Below are 18,401 nucleotides of genomic sequence, written 5' to 3' on the forward strand. Positions count from 1 at the left end.
GTCCTTGGAGAAGGCTCCTGGGATGCTCATGTATCCACGTAATCCATGGCAGATGACCCTCAGCTCGAGTTCAGACCTCAGTAAACATCAGAAAAGTGAGACTGGAGAAATGCTTTCTGAGGGTAATAAAGGTGGGAAGGCCTTGAGTCAGAACCCTGAGCTGCTTAGTCATCAGCAAATTCCCATTAGAGAGGAGCCTGATGAGTATAATGAGGGAGAAGCCACCTCATCCCACCAGGCATCTCCTCCTTGCCAGCCTCTATTTCACCCGGGAAGGAAAAGATATGCATCTCCTCAGTGTGAGAAGACCTTTGGTTGGAACTCCGATCTTGCCAGACCTCAGAAGATTCATGCTGGGGAGAGGTTTTATGGACATAATGAATGTGGGAAGGCTGTGTGCTCCAGATCTCTCCTTATTGACCATCATAGAATCCACTCAGGAAAGAAACCCATTGAATGTAACCAGTGCGGAAAAGCTTTCACACAGAGATCCAGTCTTACTGCACATCAGAAAATCCACACTGGAGAGAAACCTTATGAATGTAATCAGTGTGGAAAAGCTTTCACACGCAATGATGCTCTTAGTGTACATCAGAAAATCCACACTGGAGTGAAGCCTTATGTATGTAATCAATGTGGAAAGACTTTCACACAAAGCTATAGTCTTAGTGCCCATCAGAGAATCCACACTGGAGAGAAACCTTATGAATGCAGCCAATGTGGAAAGACTTTCAGAATAAGCTCCAATCTTGATAGACATTGTAGAATCCACACTGGAGAGAAACCTTATGAATGTAATCAGTGTGGAAAGGCTTTCACACAGACCTCCCATCTTGTTACCCATCAAAAAATCCACACCAGAGAGAAACCTTTTGGATGTAATCAGTGTGGAAAAACTTTCATACATAGGTTTAATCTTGTTGCACATCAGAAAATCCACACTGGAGAGAAACCTTATGGATGTAATCACTGTGGAAAAGTTTTCAGAGTGTGCTCCCATCTCCTTAGGCATCAGAGAATCCACACTGGAGAGAAACCTTATGAATGCAATGAATGTGGAAAGACTTTCACACATAGCTCCAATCTTGCTACACATAAGAGAATCCACACTGGAGAGAAACCTTATGAATGCAACCAATGTGGAAAGACTTTCAGAAAGAACTCCAATCTTGCTGTACATCAGAGAATTCACACTGGAGAGAAGCCTTATCAATGTACTCAGTGTGGAAAGTCTTTCCCACGGAATTGTAGTCTTGCTAGACATCAGAAAGTCCATGGCTGAGAGAAGTCTTAAGGATATAATCAATATAGAAAGGCTTTCAGACTCACCTCAAACCTTGCTTCAGAGAACCTTGATTCAGGGAAATCACAGTGGGCAGAAACCCTAGGAACTTGATTCAACATATGTGAGTCTCTGATATAGTTATTGTCTTCATGTGTCAGTAATCAGTCCATAGCAATGTTTTCAGTTTCATCATCGGTCACAGTAAATCACAGTCTTCTCAGTCAGTATACAGTATCCAAGTAACGTCTCCTTTCAGTTTGACTCAGGGTGGTCTCCCAGACTTCCTGGATTCTCTTCCGTGGTGCCAGGTCCTACCTGGTTTCACCAAACTGTCACCTGCGTTCAAAGGTAGACAGCTCCCAGGTCCTGGTCCGGGGCTCTGAACACTTCCTGTTCTACCATAAAGCTCACAGCATCCAGTGCACCTTAAATCCTTCCCAGTCTATATTCCTGGTAAGTCAAGGCTCAACAAAGCCACAAACAGATTCATACAAAGTACTGGCATCACAGTAATGCTTCCTTGGTCTTCAGCAGCTCTGGCTGGCCCTCAGACACAGCAGAAATTTCAGCTGATTCCCAGAACCAAAAGAACTTCAATCAAAATCAATTCATCTAGTTTCTCCTAATCAACACACACACACACACACACACACATACACACAGATACCACCCTCCCCCACCCCCTCATCATGCTGCCTCCTATTTCAGCCAACCCCTTCCTGTTACATCAGCAACAGGGGTTCATACCTTTTGTTTCTTTAACAGAGGCTTGATTAAATTGCGTTTCCATTACAGTACCTGAAAGCCAATTATCTCAATTCAAATGGTTGGTTGTTCTAACCAGTGGGAAGGAGTTCAAGGCAGAGCTTGCCTAAAAAGGTAGGCCATGTGCAAAGCAGAAGAGGCCCCATGAAACTCAATGGGCCACCTTCTTTCCAGAAGCATCCAAGAGGTCCTCTATTCCTCAGACCTGAGGCCCCACAATCATCCTCTTCCTCCCTTCAACACTCAGGGCCAAAAACTTAGGCCCCTGCCTTTCTCTCTGCCCCATTCCTGGTCTCCATGGCCATGGGAATGAGCCCTCTTCTGCCTTGCCCTTCTCCTAATCCACCAACTTCCAACCCAACACTCAGATTCTACCTGGGCCAAAAGGCAAAAGCCTGGTTCCCCTTGAGACTCCCTCCTCCCTCATCTGTCCATTGACTCTCATTCTCCCTATTTCATTATAATTTGGGGCTCAGATCCTTCTCTTTTGTTTCTTCTGGAGGGGGAAAGTAAGGCAGTTGGGGTTAAGTCACTTGCCCAACATCATACAGCTAGTAAGTGTGTCAAGTATCTGAGGTCACATTTGAATTCAGGTTCCCCTGACTCCAGGGCCAGTGCTCTATTCACTGCACCACCTAACTGCCCCTTTCTCTCCTGAGTAGAAAGATTGCCAGTGTAACATTTTGGCAGTAGACTGACCCAAAGTAGTGGGCTCTATACTTTGACATTGTGGTTGCAAATGGAACTGCTTTTGTCCTAAACCAAATTATAATATGGTCTCATTCAGTGTCACGTGTGTTCTTGTCTTAGGATGCTGGTGATGTTTAACTCTGTAAAGCTGTATTAGACCTTAAAGAAAAAGTTATAAATAAGATATCAAATATGAAAAGAGTTATCAAAAATGTTATAAAGATAAGAATTGAGAACATCATTAGACCACAGTTGACTATCCTGGTATCTGAATGCAGTCAGTCTAGAGTTTCAAAGCAATAAATGGATAAAGTGATTTTCTAGGTAAGAAAATTCTGAAATGCTTTCAGCTGAATTGATTTTATTTAATGTACAAGGTATTTATATTATTATGAATCTAATCTATTTTTGTTAATTTGTTAATTAACAAATTAATCTATTGTTACTTTGAAAAAAGTAGTTCGAAATGGAGCAAGGAAACTAAATTCTCCTTATCTGGGCAGGCCTTTTGAGACTCAGGAGGTAGATTTGAGCAAGGTCATCACATCTTACCATGCTTGGAAAGAAGCTTCCTGAAGACAGTAAGGAAGTGATTTAAGAAAATTACAAACTTCTACCTGGAATATCACATGGTGGTTACATGTTTAGACAATCAGTCTCAAGAGACCCCAATCTTGGTTCAGAATGGGACCCTTTCCTTGAATACAACTGAATAAAGTTGAATCAGATTTCTGCCATACCTGAGCCCCGTCTCTTTATGATTGGGTAAGTAACCATTTTATCTATCTTTTCATCTAACTTGTCCTCAGCTCTGATGCTGGCTGACAGGGTTCCTCTCTACCACTATCTTGGACACTGCCACAGAAGGACAGGACTCCTTGGGTGGGCTTGGCTTCCCACAGGAGGAGATTGCTGAGGAGAAGCAGAGACCACAAGAAGCTGGTAGAGATCTAGCCCGACAGTTGGAGACACAGGAGCTCATTAAGGAGATGTAGAGTTTTGTGAGTAAATATTGATCTTGTATTGGTTTGTGGTTCAGTGGAATCCAACTGAAGGATGCTGTGGCTCTCAGCTTTAGTAGGGCTTCTGAATATCTTTGGTCCTATGATGGAATAGGCTTACTGGTTTTGGGACATTTGGTTTTCTGGTGTCTAAACAGATGCTTCAGTTTCATCCTCTATCTGGAGAGTCTGGCATATTTTGTGATCAAACATCATGCCATACTTATAGTCACGGTCTTTATTGTGTTCTTGGGAACTGTAAATATTGCATTAGTGCTACACTATCTGACGTTAGAAACTTCCTAGAGATTTGGTCTGAGTTTTCTCTATTGTAAAATGGTGGCAGTAGGATGTACAGAACAGAATTAGTGTGAGGGTTAGCTGAGATAATGTTTATAAAGTGCTTGTGCCTGGCACATAGTAGGCTCAGAAAAAATCAGAAAGAAAAATGGACCAAGAATGGCTTCTTGTAGAAAATGATTGTTGAATGAGGAAGAAGGGTAGGTTAGGATGAGGACTGAGAAAAGACCATCAGATTTGGCTATTAAAGAATCAATGTTAAACTTAGAGAGAACACTTAAAGGGAAGGAAAGATGAAAACCAAGTTGTGAAGGGTTAATGACGGGGGTGACAGCAAGGTGGCCCAGGAGTAGAGAAGTAGGCTTGGAATCAGGAAGACTCATTTTCATGAGTTAACATCTAACCTCAACCCCTGTAGTGCCAATGGGATATTCATAGCATCAACAGCAAGTATGAATATGCTGGCATTCTGAATTGCAAAATACAACAGAGCCTCCATAAAGAATACAGAAGCAAAACACTTACCCAGATACCAGAAAGCCAAATCCCAAGACCAGAAAACTGAATCCATAGCAATAAAAAGTTAATATACCTTATCAATGCTGGAAGCAACACAATCCCAAAGCCTTCCCACAAACACTCAATACTAGCTGTGTCCTTGCCTGAGCCTTCTCTGGCCCTCAGCCCTAACTGCTCTGACTCCCAGCTTCATCTGGGTTCTATTCTACCTGTTCAGCAAACTCCTGCCATCACAGGCTCCTTGTGATTACATTTGCCTATTAAGGGACAGGAAAGATGTTCAAATTCCCTTAGGCCTTTCAAGGGGAAGGGAAGATCTTCAAATTACTGTTACCATTACAGCCACTTGAGAAAACCTCAAATGGGATCCAGAAGAGTCAGACACTAATGCAACAAGTGCACAGTAAGTGGTTGTTGTGTTTCTGAGAGGACCCAGATGACACCACTTCTCTAAAGCCAAGTTTCAGTGTGTCCCATTGGGACTGATCAGAGCAATACCTGCTTGGATTTCTCTACCACAAGTCAGGCACAAAGAATCCCTTTGAACATTTGGTCATACTCTATATTTGCACATCCTGTCTTTCCTTTCAGCTGCTTCAACAGAGTAAAGCACCTTCTCTGATGTGGGCACACCAGGTTGAGTTGTCCTGGACCAGTGTCTCTCCTGTCACAATCAATTCCAAAGTTTTTGGGAGAGACCTTGAGAGTGTCCTTGTGTCACTGCTTCTGACCACCATGTGAAAGGTTACCCTGTGTGAGTTCTCTATAAAACAGTCTTTTTGTCAGGTCTAAGTTTTGCATTTGAACAGCATGGCCAGCCCCTCAGAGCTGCACTCTCTGAAACAGTCTGAATGCCTGGCAGTTTAGTTTGAGAAAGGACCTCAGTGCCTGGTGCATTGTCCTGCTGGTTACCTTCAGAAACTTCCTAATACAATTCGGGTGGGAGGGGAACCATGAAAATGGGGAGGTCAGGGTGGGGTGCAGCCTGGTCCTGCCCAATGCATGCGCCTCCAGACTTCTCAGCCAAAGAAAAACAAAGTGTATTCCAAGCTGGCCATCTGGGGAGACTTTTTGTATCTCTCTCTTTTTTTTTTTTGGTCTTTATTAATTTGTTTACTTTTGGTTTATAAGATTCATTACCACAATTCCTTCAGTTTCAAATTTTCTCTCCCTTCCCTCTCACCCTCCCATGGTGGCATACAATCAAGTATAGTATCTGCAAATACTTTCACATTAGGCATTAGTCAGGTTATAAAGAAGGATTGTAACAGATGGAATGAAGAACGGGAAAGAGGAAAGAAAACCAAACAAGAAAACGAAAAAGGGTAGGTAGTTTGCTTCAATCCGGGTTCAATCTCAGTTCTTTCTCTGGATATAAACATCTCTCTCCATCATGAGTCTTTTGGGTTTGACTTATATCACTGCATTGCTGAGAAGAGTCCAGTCTATCAAAGTTGTTTATCACACATGAGTTGTGTCTGTAATTGTATACAAATTTCTCCTGGTTCTGCTCTTCTCACTCAGCATCAGTTCGTATAAGCCTCTTCAGGTAAATATGAAGTCCATCTGCTCCTCGTTTCTTATAGCACAATAGTATTCCATAACATGCATATACCACAACTTGTTCAGCCATTCCCAATTGATGGGCACCCCCTTAATTTCCAGTTCTTTGACACCACAAAAAGAGATGCTATATATATTTTTGTACATATGGGTCTTTTTCACACTTCTATGATCTCTTTGGGATACAACCCTAGAAATGGTATTGCTGGGTCAAAGGGTATGAAATTATTTATAGCCCTATGGGCATAATTCCTGATTGGTCTCAAGAATGGTTGCATCAGTTCACAACTCCACCAGCAATGCATTAGTGTTCCAATTTGTCCACATCCTCTCCAGCATTTGTCATTTTCTTGTTTTGTCATCTTAGCCAATCTGGCCAGTGAGATGTGGTACCTCAGAGTTGTTTTGATTTGCATTTCTCTAATCAGTAGTGATTTAGAGCATTTTTTTATATGCATATAAATATCTTTAATTTCTTCCCCTGTAAACTGCCTGTTCCTTTTCTTTGACCATTTATCGATTGGGCAATGATTTGTATTCTTACAAATTTGACTCAATTCTCTATAAATTTTAGAAATGAGCCCTTTATCAGTGACATAGGTTGTAAAAATTCTTTCCTAATTTTCCACTTCCCTCTTAATCCTGTTTACATTGGCTTTGTTTGTACAGAACCTTTTCAATTTAATGTAATCAAAATTATCCATATTGCATTTTATAATACCCTCTAATTCTTGTTTGGTCATAAAGTCTTCCCTTCTCCTCAAATCTGACAGGAAAATATTCCTTGCTTTCCCAGATTGCTTACAGTATCAGCCTTTATACCTAGATCATGCACCCATTTAGACTTGATTTTGATATATGGTGTTAGATAATGGTCTATGCCCAGTTTCTGCCATACTATATTCCAGTTTCCCCAGCAGTTTTTGTCAAAAATGAGTTCTCATCCCAAAAGCTGGGGTGTTTGGGTTTATCAAACAGTAGATTATTATAGTCATTGACTGCTGAATCTCATGTACCCAATCTATTCCATTGATCCACTACTCTATCCCTCAGCCAGTACCCAGTAGTTTTGAGGACTGCTGCTTTATAGTACAGATTAAAATCTGGTATAGCTAGGCCAACCTTCCCTAGCATTTCTTTTCATTAATTCCCTTGACATTCTGGACGGTTTGTTCTTCCAGATGAATTTTGTTACTATTTTTTCTAGCTCTATAAGGTAGTTTTTTGGTAACCTGATTGGCATGGCACTAAATACATAATTTAGGTAAAATTGTCGTTTTTATTATATTAGCTCGACCCAGCCACGAGCAATTGGTATTTTTCCAATTAGATCTGACTTGATTTGTGTGAAAAGTGTTTGTAGTTATGATCCTACAGGTCCTGGGTTTGCTTTGCCAGGTAGATTCCCAAATATTTTATAACGTCTACAGCCACTTTAAGTGGGATTTCCCTTCCTACCTCTTGCTGTTGAATTTCATTAGACATATCCAGGAAAGCCGAGGGTTCGTGTGGGTTTATTTATTTATCGTCTCCCGGAGTTTCTGACTTCATTCTCTAAGCATGGCATCATGCCATCCGCAGAGTGACAGCTTGGTCTCCTCTCTGCCTAATCCGATTCCTTTGACTGGGGGAGAGTCTTCGGGGCCTCGGGGTCGCTGACACTGACTCGGGCGCCAGGTCCTTCTCCTCCCGGCCTATAGCAGGCAGCGCCGGGGCTCTGGGGGGGGCCAGGGGAGGAGTCGGTGACGTCATCACCCTGCGCTCGGAGATGCGGGGGGAGGCTGCTTGGGGGGGGGGGGGGGGCGGGCGGGGGGGGCCGGTCTGGGCCGAGCGCAAGGAAAGGCTCGGGGCCTCCGGGAGAGATCAGGGGGTCCCGGAGCCTGCACCCACCTCCCCCCCAAAACAAAGGGGACCCAACTTTGGGGTAAAGGGACGAGGGGGAGGGGCGGGTACTTTAAGTTCCTACTTTTAACAGCCGGATGAGAGGGTGACGGACCAGGAGGCCAGAGACCGACCCCCAGCGGAGGCACACCCCGCGGGAATCTAAGGAGCCGGGGACAGAGCTGGTGGCCGGCTGAGGATCCACTCAGGCCCCAGCATGCGTCTGAAGGCTCCCCCAGTCCAGCCTGGGCCCCACCAGGAGGCGGGCGGATTCCTCAGAGCCCGATACTCCCACAAGAAGCCTCCCCAGAAGGGCCCTAGGCCTACACTTCCCAAGAGGCCTTGCGCCTGCCAGCTCCGTCCCCTCCAGGGCTCCTGGGGCTGCAGGGTCGGACTCTGTTTCCCAGAAGGCCTTGCTCCGCAGTCCTTCCCTCCCAAGGGGCGGGACTTCCTGTCTCAGTGAGGGGAGGCTAGGGAAGAGGAGGAGATTGGCGGCCCGCCCAGGCCCCGCCTCTACCGCCAGCGCGGGGGTGGGGAGAGAAGAGGTTCGGCTCCGCCCCCCGCAGGGAGTCTGTGCCCCCGGAGCAGCAGCCGCTGGTGCTTCTCTCCCGAGAAGGCTTGGCCACGGGCGCCCGGGGTGTGGCCCGGCTCCTCCCGGGGAGCTCGGCTTTCGGGACTGGAACTCAGGGCCGCGCACACCCGGAGCACACGGCGGGAGAGCAGGGACGCGCTGCTCCCTCTCCCCCCTCCCCCGGCCCCCCGGAGCCCTCCCGGCAGGCGCTCTTGCGCTCCGGGGGGCAGGGCCGGGCGTGACGGGGGGGGTCCCAGGGCCTCGCGTTTAGCCGGGGCGGGGGCGGGGGCCCCCCTCCACATTCAGGACAGTCCAAAGACTCGTCTCCCCTGGGGATGCGGCAGGGTGGCCTGGAAAGGCCCGAGCCTCCCAGTACGTCCCGAAGAGCCTCCGAGGAAGCTTGTGTGAGGAGCGCGCCCACCTCTGCGGGCATCCGTCCTGCTCACACGCTGTGCTTACTGCAGGGACGCGGAGGGTACAGTCAGAAAGCACAGAGATTCACTGTCGGGGTTCCGGCAAAGACCTCATGCTGGCTGTTACCTGCGAGACTTCAATTTCGATTTGTTTTTACAGATTTTAAAAACAGAGATAGCATTTTAAATCAAATAATTTAGGAAAATGGGTCGCCAGCCAGTTCCTTGACAATTTGCTAGGTCCGAGAGCAGCAAGGTGAGCCCAAGAGAAATTCAGATCAGAAAGCAGCCTTCGCTCTGCCCTGGGACGCAATGGGAGGTCTGTCTCTGTAGGAAGCGTGGGATGGTCCAGGATGCTTCTGGATGGAGGGAATGTTGTGCCCCTCCTGCACGAGCATCACCGAGATCACTGGATCACAGACCCAGTCAGTCCCAAGACAGAGTCAGGGCGCTTCGCTCAGGTCCCGCCACTCGCTGCCCTCCTCTCCTCTCCTCACCTTCCATCCCCCTCCCACTTAATGCATGAGCCTCCCCCTGTAAGGTTTTTTACCTGCTGATGATCACAAGTGTGTAAGTTAAGTTACAAGTCAGGCTGCTTAGAGGGCTCACAGCTGACATGTCACCAAGGTGACCAAGGGATACAGCCATGATCATCAGCAGTAACCTACACAGTCTTCTCTCCTCTTAATAACCTCCTCCCCAAGTCCGTGTCATCAGCGCCTTCTGAGTCCTAGAGAGCTGGGGGAGGCACGGGGTTCCCGCATGTCTCCCTCTGGACATGCTCAGGCCTCATTCTCTGGGCGAGTGAAGGGGCCTCTGCTTCTCTGGTTCCAAATCACTTGTAGAGACCCCGAGGTAATTCTGCCAAAATTTGCCCTTTTTAATACACTCTATATAACATTTGGTTCTTTAATTTTTAAACTTCAGAGAATTTAAGTTTTTTATATGCTATTTACTGTTTACACTTACCTAAGTCCTGTACCTGCTGTAAAATTCTAAAAAACATTCATGAGGATCCAATTGTAAGATGAATTCTTCTGTCAGAATCATTTAGGCCAATACTTCAAAATGGGGGAAATTTCACTTTCTTTACTGTTATCAGTGCAATTTTGGATGTAAAATCCTCAATTCAGTTTTGAGACCTCCTTACTAAAACATACTCAAAGCCTACACTAAGGCTTAGATACCCTTAGAAGCCAGTCACATATGCATAATTATTGCAGAAAACAATGTAATCCTCTTGCTTTCTCAAAATATCTTATACCATTTAATTAGAAAAGTTTTACGTTGCATTTTTGTCTTATTACTTTGTTTAATTCCCTCCTTTTGGAGGAGATCACTCCTGTGTTATATCTTGACCACAAATTCAGATTGAAAATGTAATATTTTTCATACTTGCAAACTATTATAGTAACTCAGAGATGTTCCAGTATCAGCATATTAATAGATGTAGTATTGTACAAAATTTCTTTTTCTCACCTACCATGACTGCAGAAATTTGCTGTGAATGGAGGAATTAAAGGAGGAATATCATTATAATAATGTCAGGAATCATCCCCTGAAGGGCACAGACTGACCTAATAAATATCATAACAGGGGTAAGCTTCCTTTGTTGTTTGCTTCTAGGCATGAGTTGTCTGACTGCCAGTGATCTTGTCACAGGGTGTCAAAAGCTGGGATTAGCCAGATGGGAAAATTTCCTGTTCAGAAAGGAAATAGCTCAATGGGGAAACTGAGTCAAGAGGCTCCTTCTGTGGGTCATGCTGAGGTCATCCCCTCAACTTTTTCCAGGGACAGACATCCACCATGTTATCAGACTGCAGCACAGGCCATGTTCTACTATTGGCTTTGTGACAATCCAGACCAACATCCCTGTAATCAAAACTCAAAACAATAGGAAATTATATTCCCAAAAGTTTTTACCTTAAATAGCAAAAGTTCATTAATCCCAACTTAGGGTTTGAATATTATTAATTCTTCATGTTTCCCTAACATTTAGTCTTTATTATACTAAACTATTATCATTATTAATGTTATGCTTTAAAACAAAACATAGGAACAATTACATCTGATTAAAGAAATAACAATAGTAATAATTTATGTAGTGCTTACTTTATAAATGCCAGTCACCATGTGAAGCAGTTCACAATTATATTTTCTGATCCTTACAGCAATCCTGGGAAATGGCTACCATTATTATTTTCCTCTTTACAATTCAGGAAACTGAGGCAAACTCATGAAATAACTTGCTTAAGATCACAAAGCCAATGAATTTTTCAAACCAGAATGTAACTCATGTTTCTCTGCATTTTTTCAGTCCCCCTTCTTTTGGGAACCTGAGCTGAGATGGGAGTCAGAGAGGAATCTGTGAGTTAGGATGAGGGGCTCAGGAGGTTACTCCTCTGGCCTAGAGGTTGGAAGGGATATCTCAAAAAAATTACTTCCTTTTTTCATGATTAAAGAAGGGTTAATTTGAGGCAGCTATAAAATGCAAACCACAAACTTTTTTCTTCTTTACTCTGGTATTACCTTTAAACTACCAGCCTTCCTTAACTTCAGTAAGACAGTAGGGCTGTCAATCTTCAGGGAAATTTTTTTTTTTAAATCTCTGTTGTGTTTTAATCTCTGAAACTTTCAAGATATCATTCTTAGTTTTCCTTAAATTCTATGGAGTGGTACTCTAAAACTCATAAAGATATTTCAGAAGGCAGTGAGTTCATGGGATTACCCAAAGTCCCAGAAGTTCTCCTTTGCAGTCTTAAATGCTTACTCTCCAAACCTTCAGCATCTATGAAGATGTTTTTCGAATTTTCTTTTTTGGAGGGGGAAATGAAGAGGTTAGGGGTTACATAAAATGTTGAGGGGAGGGAGTGGGGAATGCTGAGTGGGTGGGTGTTTTAATACTACAGTTTCGCCAGTAATCCCCATACAATCAATTTCCAACTCCTTAACACTCAATTCTCAGAATCTCCTGAGTGTTTTTAGTTATACCTAACTTTTCATTGTAATTTTAGGTTGGCCAAACCAGAAACTACAAGGAAAAATGTGTCACAGATTTGTTTGTTTCACTGACTGCGGCCTTTAGAAATCTTTGACTGCATATAGTTCAGACTTACAAGATAACGGACTCATTCATAGCACACTGGATACAGACCCAGAGACACAGGCATTGACAGACAAACTGACAGTACAAATACAAAGTCCACGTTTAAGGACAAAAAGAAGAGGCTGAATTGATTATTATCATTGAAGGATTCAAGATCTGGCAAGGTAGGAGTGGTAGGGGGTTAAATCCTGCAGCTTTTTGCTTGGAACACCTCTACAATCGTTGGGGGTAGTCTTGTGCCCTTAGGTTTCCCCCATCGTGATATTCTAGAACCCTAAGCTGTGTCTTACATTCTGCCTTCCAATGTCATTGTTTCTTGCAGTAGTGGAAAATACCAGGCTTATCGCCCTTAGTCATGTCAGGAGTGGGTTGTGGGCTTGAAGTGGGAGCTGTCAGATGCCGAAACTGATCTTAGTGTAAGGCTACCTTTATTGCTTCTAAGTCCTCCTCAGCCTGAGTTGCCAGGGTCTGGGCAAGCTGGGGGGCTGTCAGCTGTAAATTGAAGGTATTTAGACCGCCATTCTGTCTTAGTGAGTTTGTTATTCTGTGATAGGGAAGGTTGGAGGTTGTTGATCAACAGGGGAGGTAGAAGAGGGTTGCTTACCTCAGAACCTCCAGTGGAAGGGAGGGAGGGAGAAGGTGAGGAATGGGGTGGGGGTAGGAAGGAGGAAAATCAGAGCAGGTAAAGGAAACTGCCCAGCGCAGCTTCCCATCCTGAGATTAGAGACTTTAAGGGGAGGAAGGGAGAGAGAGCCATAGTGGGCAAGGGAAAGCGGCAGCTCCCCTTCCCCAGACCAGAGCCTCCAGCTGGAGGCAGCGGCAGCTCTCCAGAGGGGATCTAGTTAAAACAGAGAGATCCCAGGTCCTAGAGCTAAATTTACCTACAGAGGGGTTCTAGTTAATTACAGAGATATCCCAAGTCCTAGAGTTAGCTTAAGGGAATTTCAGACTTCAACCAAATCAGTGGGGGTCCTTTGGAAGCTGGGAATAGAAGTGTATACCAACTTCATCAAGGTTAAGATTCCAGGAAGAATGAATCCCGAAGTTCCCGAACCATTCACTTTGATGAAGTAAGGTGCTGTTCAGCTACTCAGCAGTTCCAATCCGAGTCACGGCATCATAAACTGTGGCCATCTAAAAGGGCTGGTTAAAGGAGAAAGCAAATGGTGATATACAGTTATCTCATTTTCTTCCCTTAAGTAGGGACACTTGCACAAAGTGCAGGACTAGAGTCCTGACTAAACAGATGAATCAGAGTTTTTATACATTTTAGAACCGCCCCAATTCAGGATGACCGTCCCAAAACTTGATGACTTCCATTTGTTACCATGTACATGTGAGAAAAGTCAAATGCAAACTGAAAACTATTTACATTTTATGGTCTCAGGATATGTTTTTCTACCAATATAAGGGGGAATCCTGTCTCCAGCCCAATCTGGTTTTTGTGTCTTGCTGACACAGAAGGCAAGGGAAAGCAGTTTGTTTGATTAATTCAGACTTTGGCCAAAATATGATATTTCATGATTATCACTACACAGTATTCACACTGCTATTTCCTTGCTGCTTCTAGTATTTTCTCTAATTTGGGAGCTTTAAAACCTGCCTAAAATGTTAGTGCAAGTTTTCATCTTGGGACGACTTTCAGGGAGTGAATGGTGAATTTTTTTTAAATTTATACTTTACCTCTTGTAATAGAACTTCAGGCAATTTTCCTTCTTAATGTCTCGAAATATTGTATCTAGAGTCTAATCATAGCTTTCAGGTACTGTAGCCACTCTTATGTATGTTGTGTCTCCTTGATCTAGTCTCCACGTCATTTGTTTTTCTAATGAGATGTTTCACATTCTCTTCTACTTCTTCATTCTTTGGATTTTCAGTATTTCTGGATGTCTTACAAAGCTTCCTCTTGCCCAATTCCGAGTTTTTGTTTTGTTTTAGAGGGGAGAAGGCAAGGCAATTGGAGTTAAGTCACTTGCCCAAGGTCACACTGTCAAGTGTCTGAGGCCAAATTTGAACTCGGGTTCTCCTGACTCCAGGGCTGGTGCTCTATTCAGTGTGCCAACTAGCGGCCCCACCAGTTCTAATTTTTAAGAAGTTATTAGATGTGTTTTTTAATGAGCTTATTTTCCTAATTTTCTTGATTTCCTGGACTGCTCTTAATTGTTTCTCTTAATTTTCTCCTCAGTCCCTCATTTGATTTTTGAAGTTCTTCCAAGTACCCTTTTGGGGCTTGTGACCCTCTGAAATTTCTCTCTGAAGGAGTGATTTTTTTTTTAACTTCACCTCCTTCCTCTGAGAATAAAGGCAGACGTTTATCTCCAGCTACTTGACTGATGGTAAATTATTTAACTTGAAAAGACTGTAAGCCAAGGCCAAAGTGGAAGGAGGATAGGTGCACACAGATGACCATGCAGTTCCTGAGACTGAGGAGTAATAAAAGCTGGAAAAATATTTTACTAGAAAATGTTTCTCCCCGTAGAATTAGGGAGAAGGAATGTGCTGTCAGTGAGGTCTAAGAATCTGTGGGAAAAAAAGTGATGACCAGGGGGTAGTTAGGTGAATAGAGCCCTGGCCCTGGAGTCAGGAGGACCTGAGTTCAAATCCTGTCTCAGACACTTTACAGTTATTGTCTGACCTTGGGCAAGTTACTTAACCCAAATTACCTTGCCTTCCCCCCTCCAAAAAGGAGAAATGGTGTCAAATTCCTCTCCCACCCCCACCAGAAGTGTCTTAAGTAACATTAAGAAAATTCGATGAAAGACATTGTGAGAAGCTGGGAGGAAGTGTGTATTCTGAGGGAGTGGGGGGGGAGAGAGAATGGAACAATTATACTGAGGAAAGAACAAAGAAAAAGGAATCGGAGTCAGAAATAAAGTCTTAACTAGATGACAGTAAGAAAGGGATTTTAAAGACAGATTACTCACAAGCTGGCCTCAGCTAAGGGGAATGAGACTGTTTCCAGCCAAGTGAAAAAGAGTTTTCTGTTCTCATCCTGAGGGCTTCAGAGGACACTGGCTGTGATGTGTCCTGGGCAAAGGCACCTGCTGCCATTGCTTTATCAGTGCTTGCAGTTGTTGAAGGACTATATTCATTTATTGTATCATTTATTATAGAGAAATAAAAGTAACTTTGAGAGGTAAGGAGGGACCTTTGTTCAGTAAAAATGTAATCTATGAGCTGGCATTGAAGGTTGAGCTAATGTAAAAGAGAGACAATGACACTTATCGAAAAAGAAATCATTGCAGCATGCCCCTAGAACTGGAGAACATGGACAATGTGGAGTCAAGAGGCAGGCGGATGGATGTCACACAGGAGAGCGGGAACGTCTGTAAAGCCTTTGTTACTTGGGACGCCTCGTCTATTTATCCAGCCTGGAGAGCACTTGGCATTCGATGCTCTTCTGTTGAATTTTCTTGCATTTCCAGGAGAATGATATGATTCCCTTTTTTAGAAGTTCAGTCATTTTAGAGCAATTCTCTTTCATGAAGATAAAATTCTCTTCACTTTTTTTGTCATTTTGATCTGAGACCTCGATTTATCTCCTCTTCTCAGTGGAACAACAGGTAGAGAAGAGAATGTGCAAATCACCCCCAGAAAGCTCAGATCGCAGGGATAAGTCCCGAAAGCCGTCAGCAACTTTGTTGGGTTTTCAGAGAATTTACCCAACTTTTCTTTAATGTGATTGAGACCCGAAATGGAGAATGGGACATCCACTCTAGTTGTCCCACCTGATGAGAGAGCTGCTTCCCTTAAGGGAAAAAGTCCTGAAGGTTCTATGGGGACAGGGGCTTGGGAAGGGAGACTCTTCCTAGGAGAGAGTGGCTGAGGGTGCTGGCTGAACTGGATCAGACTGCAAGATGGGGGATCTGGCTGGCAAGGGGGAAAGTCAGGAGGGGAGAGAGTCAGAAGAGGAGATACCTCTATGACTACCTGGGGGTAGGGCCTGGGGCCTGAATGAGTGTTGCCTCATGGGGAGGGGCCACAGAGGGAGGCACTTCAGCCTGACCAGTGTCTGGGACCTGAGCGGAGTCCCTGAGGGGGAAGGGGCCATGCTGGGAGATGCAGGGTAGGAGATATGGATGGTGTAGGAGACAGGAAATGAGGGCTGTTGGGTTAGAGGTGAAGGGGTTGGGCTGCAGCAGAAGGGGCTGGGGAAGCTGCCTCAGTCACCTGAGCAGGAGTTGCTGAGGGGGAGGGGCTGGGGCTGAAGCCATGGGAAAGGGCTCATTTAATTGGTCCCTGTTGCCCCTCTGTGGAGGGGCTCTAGCTTCAAGCATCTCACAGTCTTTCCTGAGAACCTTGTTCTGAGAAAGTTCAACGAAAGCCATTAAGTAGGCAATTTCTATCCATCTGCCTTCCCTGCGACAGTATGATTCTAACTGCAAGAGAGTATTCTCTTTTAGCGTCCCCAAAACAGGCCATGATTCATGGTCTTCTAAGTCATACCTAGGCCAAACAGCGTTGCAAAAAACCCCCAACTTTTCCTTTCTCAGGTCTCCAGAGAAACTACATTTTTTCCAATGTTGTAAAAGACAACCCAAAGGTGCACTTTAGGGAGCTACCGGCATAGGGCCTGGAAGTCCCTTCCTCCATAAAGGAAGGTTTGAGAGTAAGCCTCGAAAAACAAACAAAAAAAAAAACCCACCACAAAAGAGTACTTGGAATTTTCCCAGTTCCCTGGCGCCAAGAGAAATGAAAGAATCTGGCTTACACTGCCAGATGGGGCGTCTGTCCTTATCTTCCATTCTTCAGAAACTGCACACATGTCCATGTTCTCCAAAATAACCAAATAGGACCAAAAACCTGAGGTCAGGCTGAGCACGAAACAGCCTCTTAGCTGTCTGACCTAATGGGATCTGAGAGGGGAGGCCCCAACAAACCTCCCTGCGCTTCCAAGGTGTTAGGGACAAAGAGAGGCTTACATACCTTCCAGCCCCGGCTGGAGAAGTGGTTCCCTGTCCTGGCCTCAGCTCCTCAGCAGGATCCAGCTGTCTTCCAGTGAGAGAACAAGTCTAAGGAAATAAAATCTAGAGGGGGAATCATCTCATTGTTAGGACTGTGGTGTGGAAGGTCAAGAATGGAGGTGAGCTAAGGGGGTAAATGTCTTCAGTTTGGAGGATGGCTCAGTAGGGGTGGACAGGTCTGGAGGGTGGCTGCAGAGAAGAAAGGGGAACCTGGGGGTGGGGGAGATCCGGGGAGGGGCCTGGCTGGGAGAACCAGGAGGGCTGTGGGCTGGGCATATCCTTGTGGGGAAGAAGAAGAGTGTAGCAGGGGGAGAGCCAGGAGACCAGGAGATTCTGCTGCGGAGGTTTGGAGTCTCAGAGCAGGCTAAGGGAGGGAGGGAGAGAGGCGGGAGGGTAATGGGAGAGGGGAGCTCAGAGAAGGCCAGCTTGTTGGGTGGTGGCCCTGGTGGAATTAGCTCACTGGGCAGAAGGTTAGAAGCCTGGGAAGGGAGAGGTCATTCCTTCATATTGAGGGCAGGATTCCTGGGTGTGAGAGGGCCCACCCAGAGTAGGCTTACTTATGCAGAAGCCCTAGTATTTGAGATCTTTCTCTTCCTTTTGAGCTGAGTTCTCTGTGCCTTCTGGGAGCCAGCTGTGCAAATATAGGGGCTTTCCCCACACCCACTTCTGCTGGCTGCCCTTTCCTTTGGGCCTCATCTTCCCCCTCTGACCTCTTGGTCAGTCTCCTCCAGGCTTGCCAGGTGCAGGCCCCCCTCCAAGGCCTGGCTCTGGGGGTTGTACCTGCTGTTTGTCCAGGCTCTCTGTCACATCCTAAAGGTCCTAGAGTGCTGTCCCATTTTACCATTGGGTCACAGTGACCTGACTTAAATATCTCACTCATAGTGTCAGGTGGAGGGAGAGCTCTGGGTCTGGGGTCATTGAGACTCTGCCTGGTTTCACCCCATCTGGGATCCCAAGCCCCTTCTGCCTCCTGGGTCTTTGCAGGAGGATGGAGGAGGGGCATGAAAAGAGAAGACTTTCTGGAGGGTGGCAAGTCCTCTTCCTAGTCAGACCAAGCTCAGGTCCAAGCCTGACCCTCCCTGCTGCCCTCCTTCTGAGGTAGAGTCACTCCTCTGAGGGCATGGCCTTTATAACCATTCTGTGAGCTCACCCTTATTCTTGGCAAGTCTGCTTCTACCCCAGGGAGAGAAGATACAAAGAATGTCTTTCCCACTCTCAGATTCTTCTCCCTCCCCAGGTCCACTTGCAGAGCCAAAAGCATTTTCCTAGGACAGAGTCTAGAGCCAGAGGGAATGGCTCCTGGCACCAAGAGACCCTCCTCCCAGGTGAGTGCAGTCCATCCC

At 45.2% G+C, this 18,401-nt stretch overlaps 2 protein-coding genes and 1 long non-coding RNA gene across 3 annotated transcripts in view; 1 reads left to right on the top strand and 2 right to left on the bottom strand.

The window, feature by feature from the left end:
• Positions 1-18,401, bottom strand: part of LOC138168156 (zinc finger protein ZFP2-like) — a 283,080-nt gene that overhangs the window by 39,105 nt on the left and 225,574 nt on the right. The window lies entirely within an intron of this gene.
• Positions 53-1,357, top strand: LOC138168201 (zinc finger protein 135-like). The gene has a single exon (XM_069097236.1). It carries the CDS (start codon positions 53-55, stop codon positions 1,280-1,282), a length of 1,230 nt encoding a protein of 409 aa, XP_068953337.1. The 3' UTR covers positions 1,283-1,357.
• LOC138168191 (uncharacterized) lies at positions 11,126-17,191 on the bottom strand. The gene is made up of 2 exons (XR_011170056.1): positions 17,021-17,191; positions 11,126-13,237 (listed from the first exon to the last, which is right to left on the bottom strand). It is a non-coding gene; the product is annotated as an uncharacterized lncRNA (long non-coding RNA).

The sequence above is a fragment of the Petaurus breviceps genome, unplaced genomic scaffold (genome assembly GCF_028583685.1).
Source record: "Petaurus breviceps papuanus isolate PSGF00001 unplaced genomic scaffold, PetGlider_PUasm1.0 355, whole genome shotgun sequence".
Classification (NCBI taxonomy): Eukaryota; Metazoa; Chordata; class Mammalia; order Diprotodontia; family Petauridae; genus Petaurus; species Petaurus breviceps.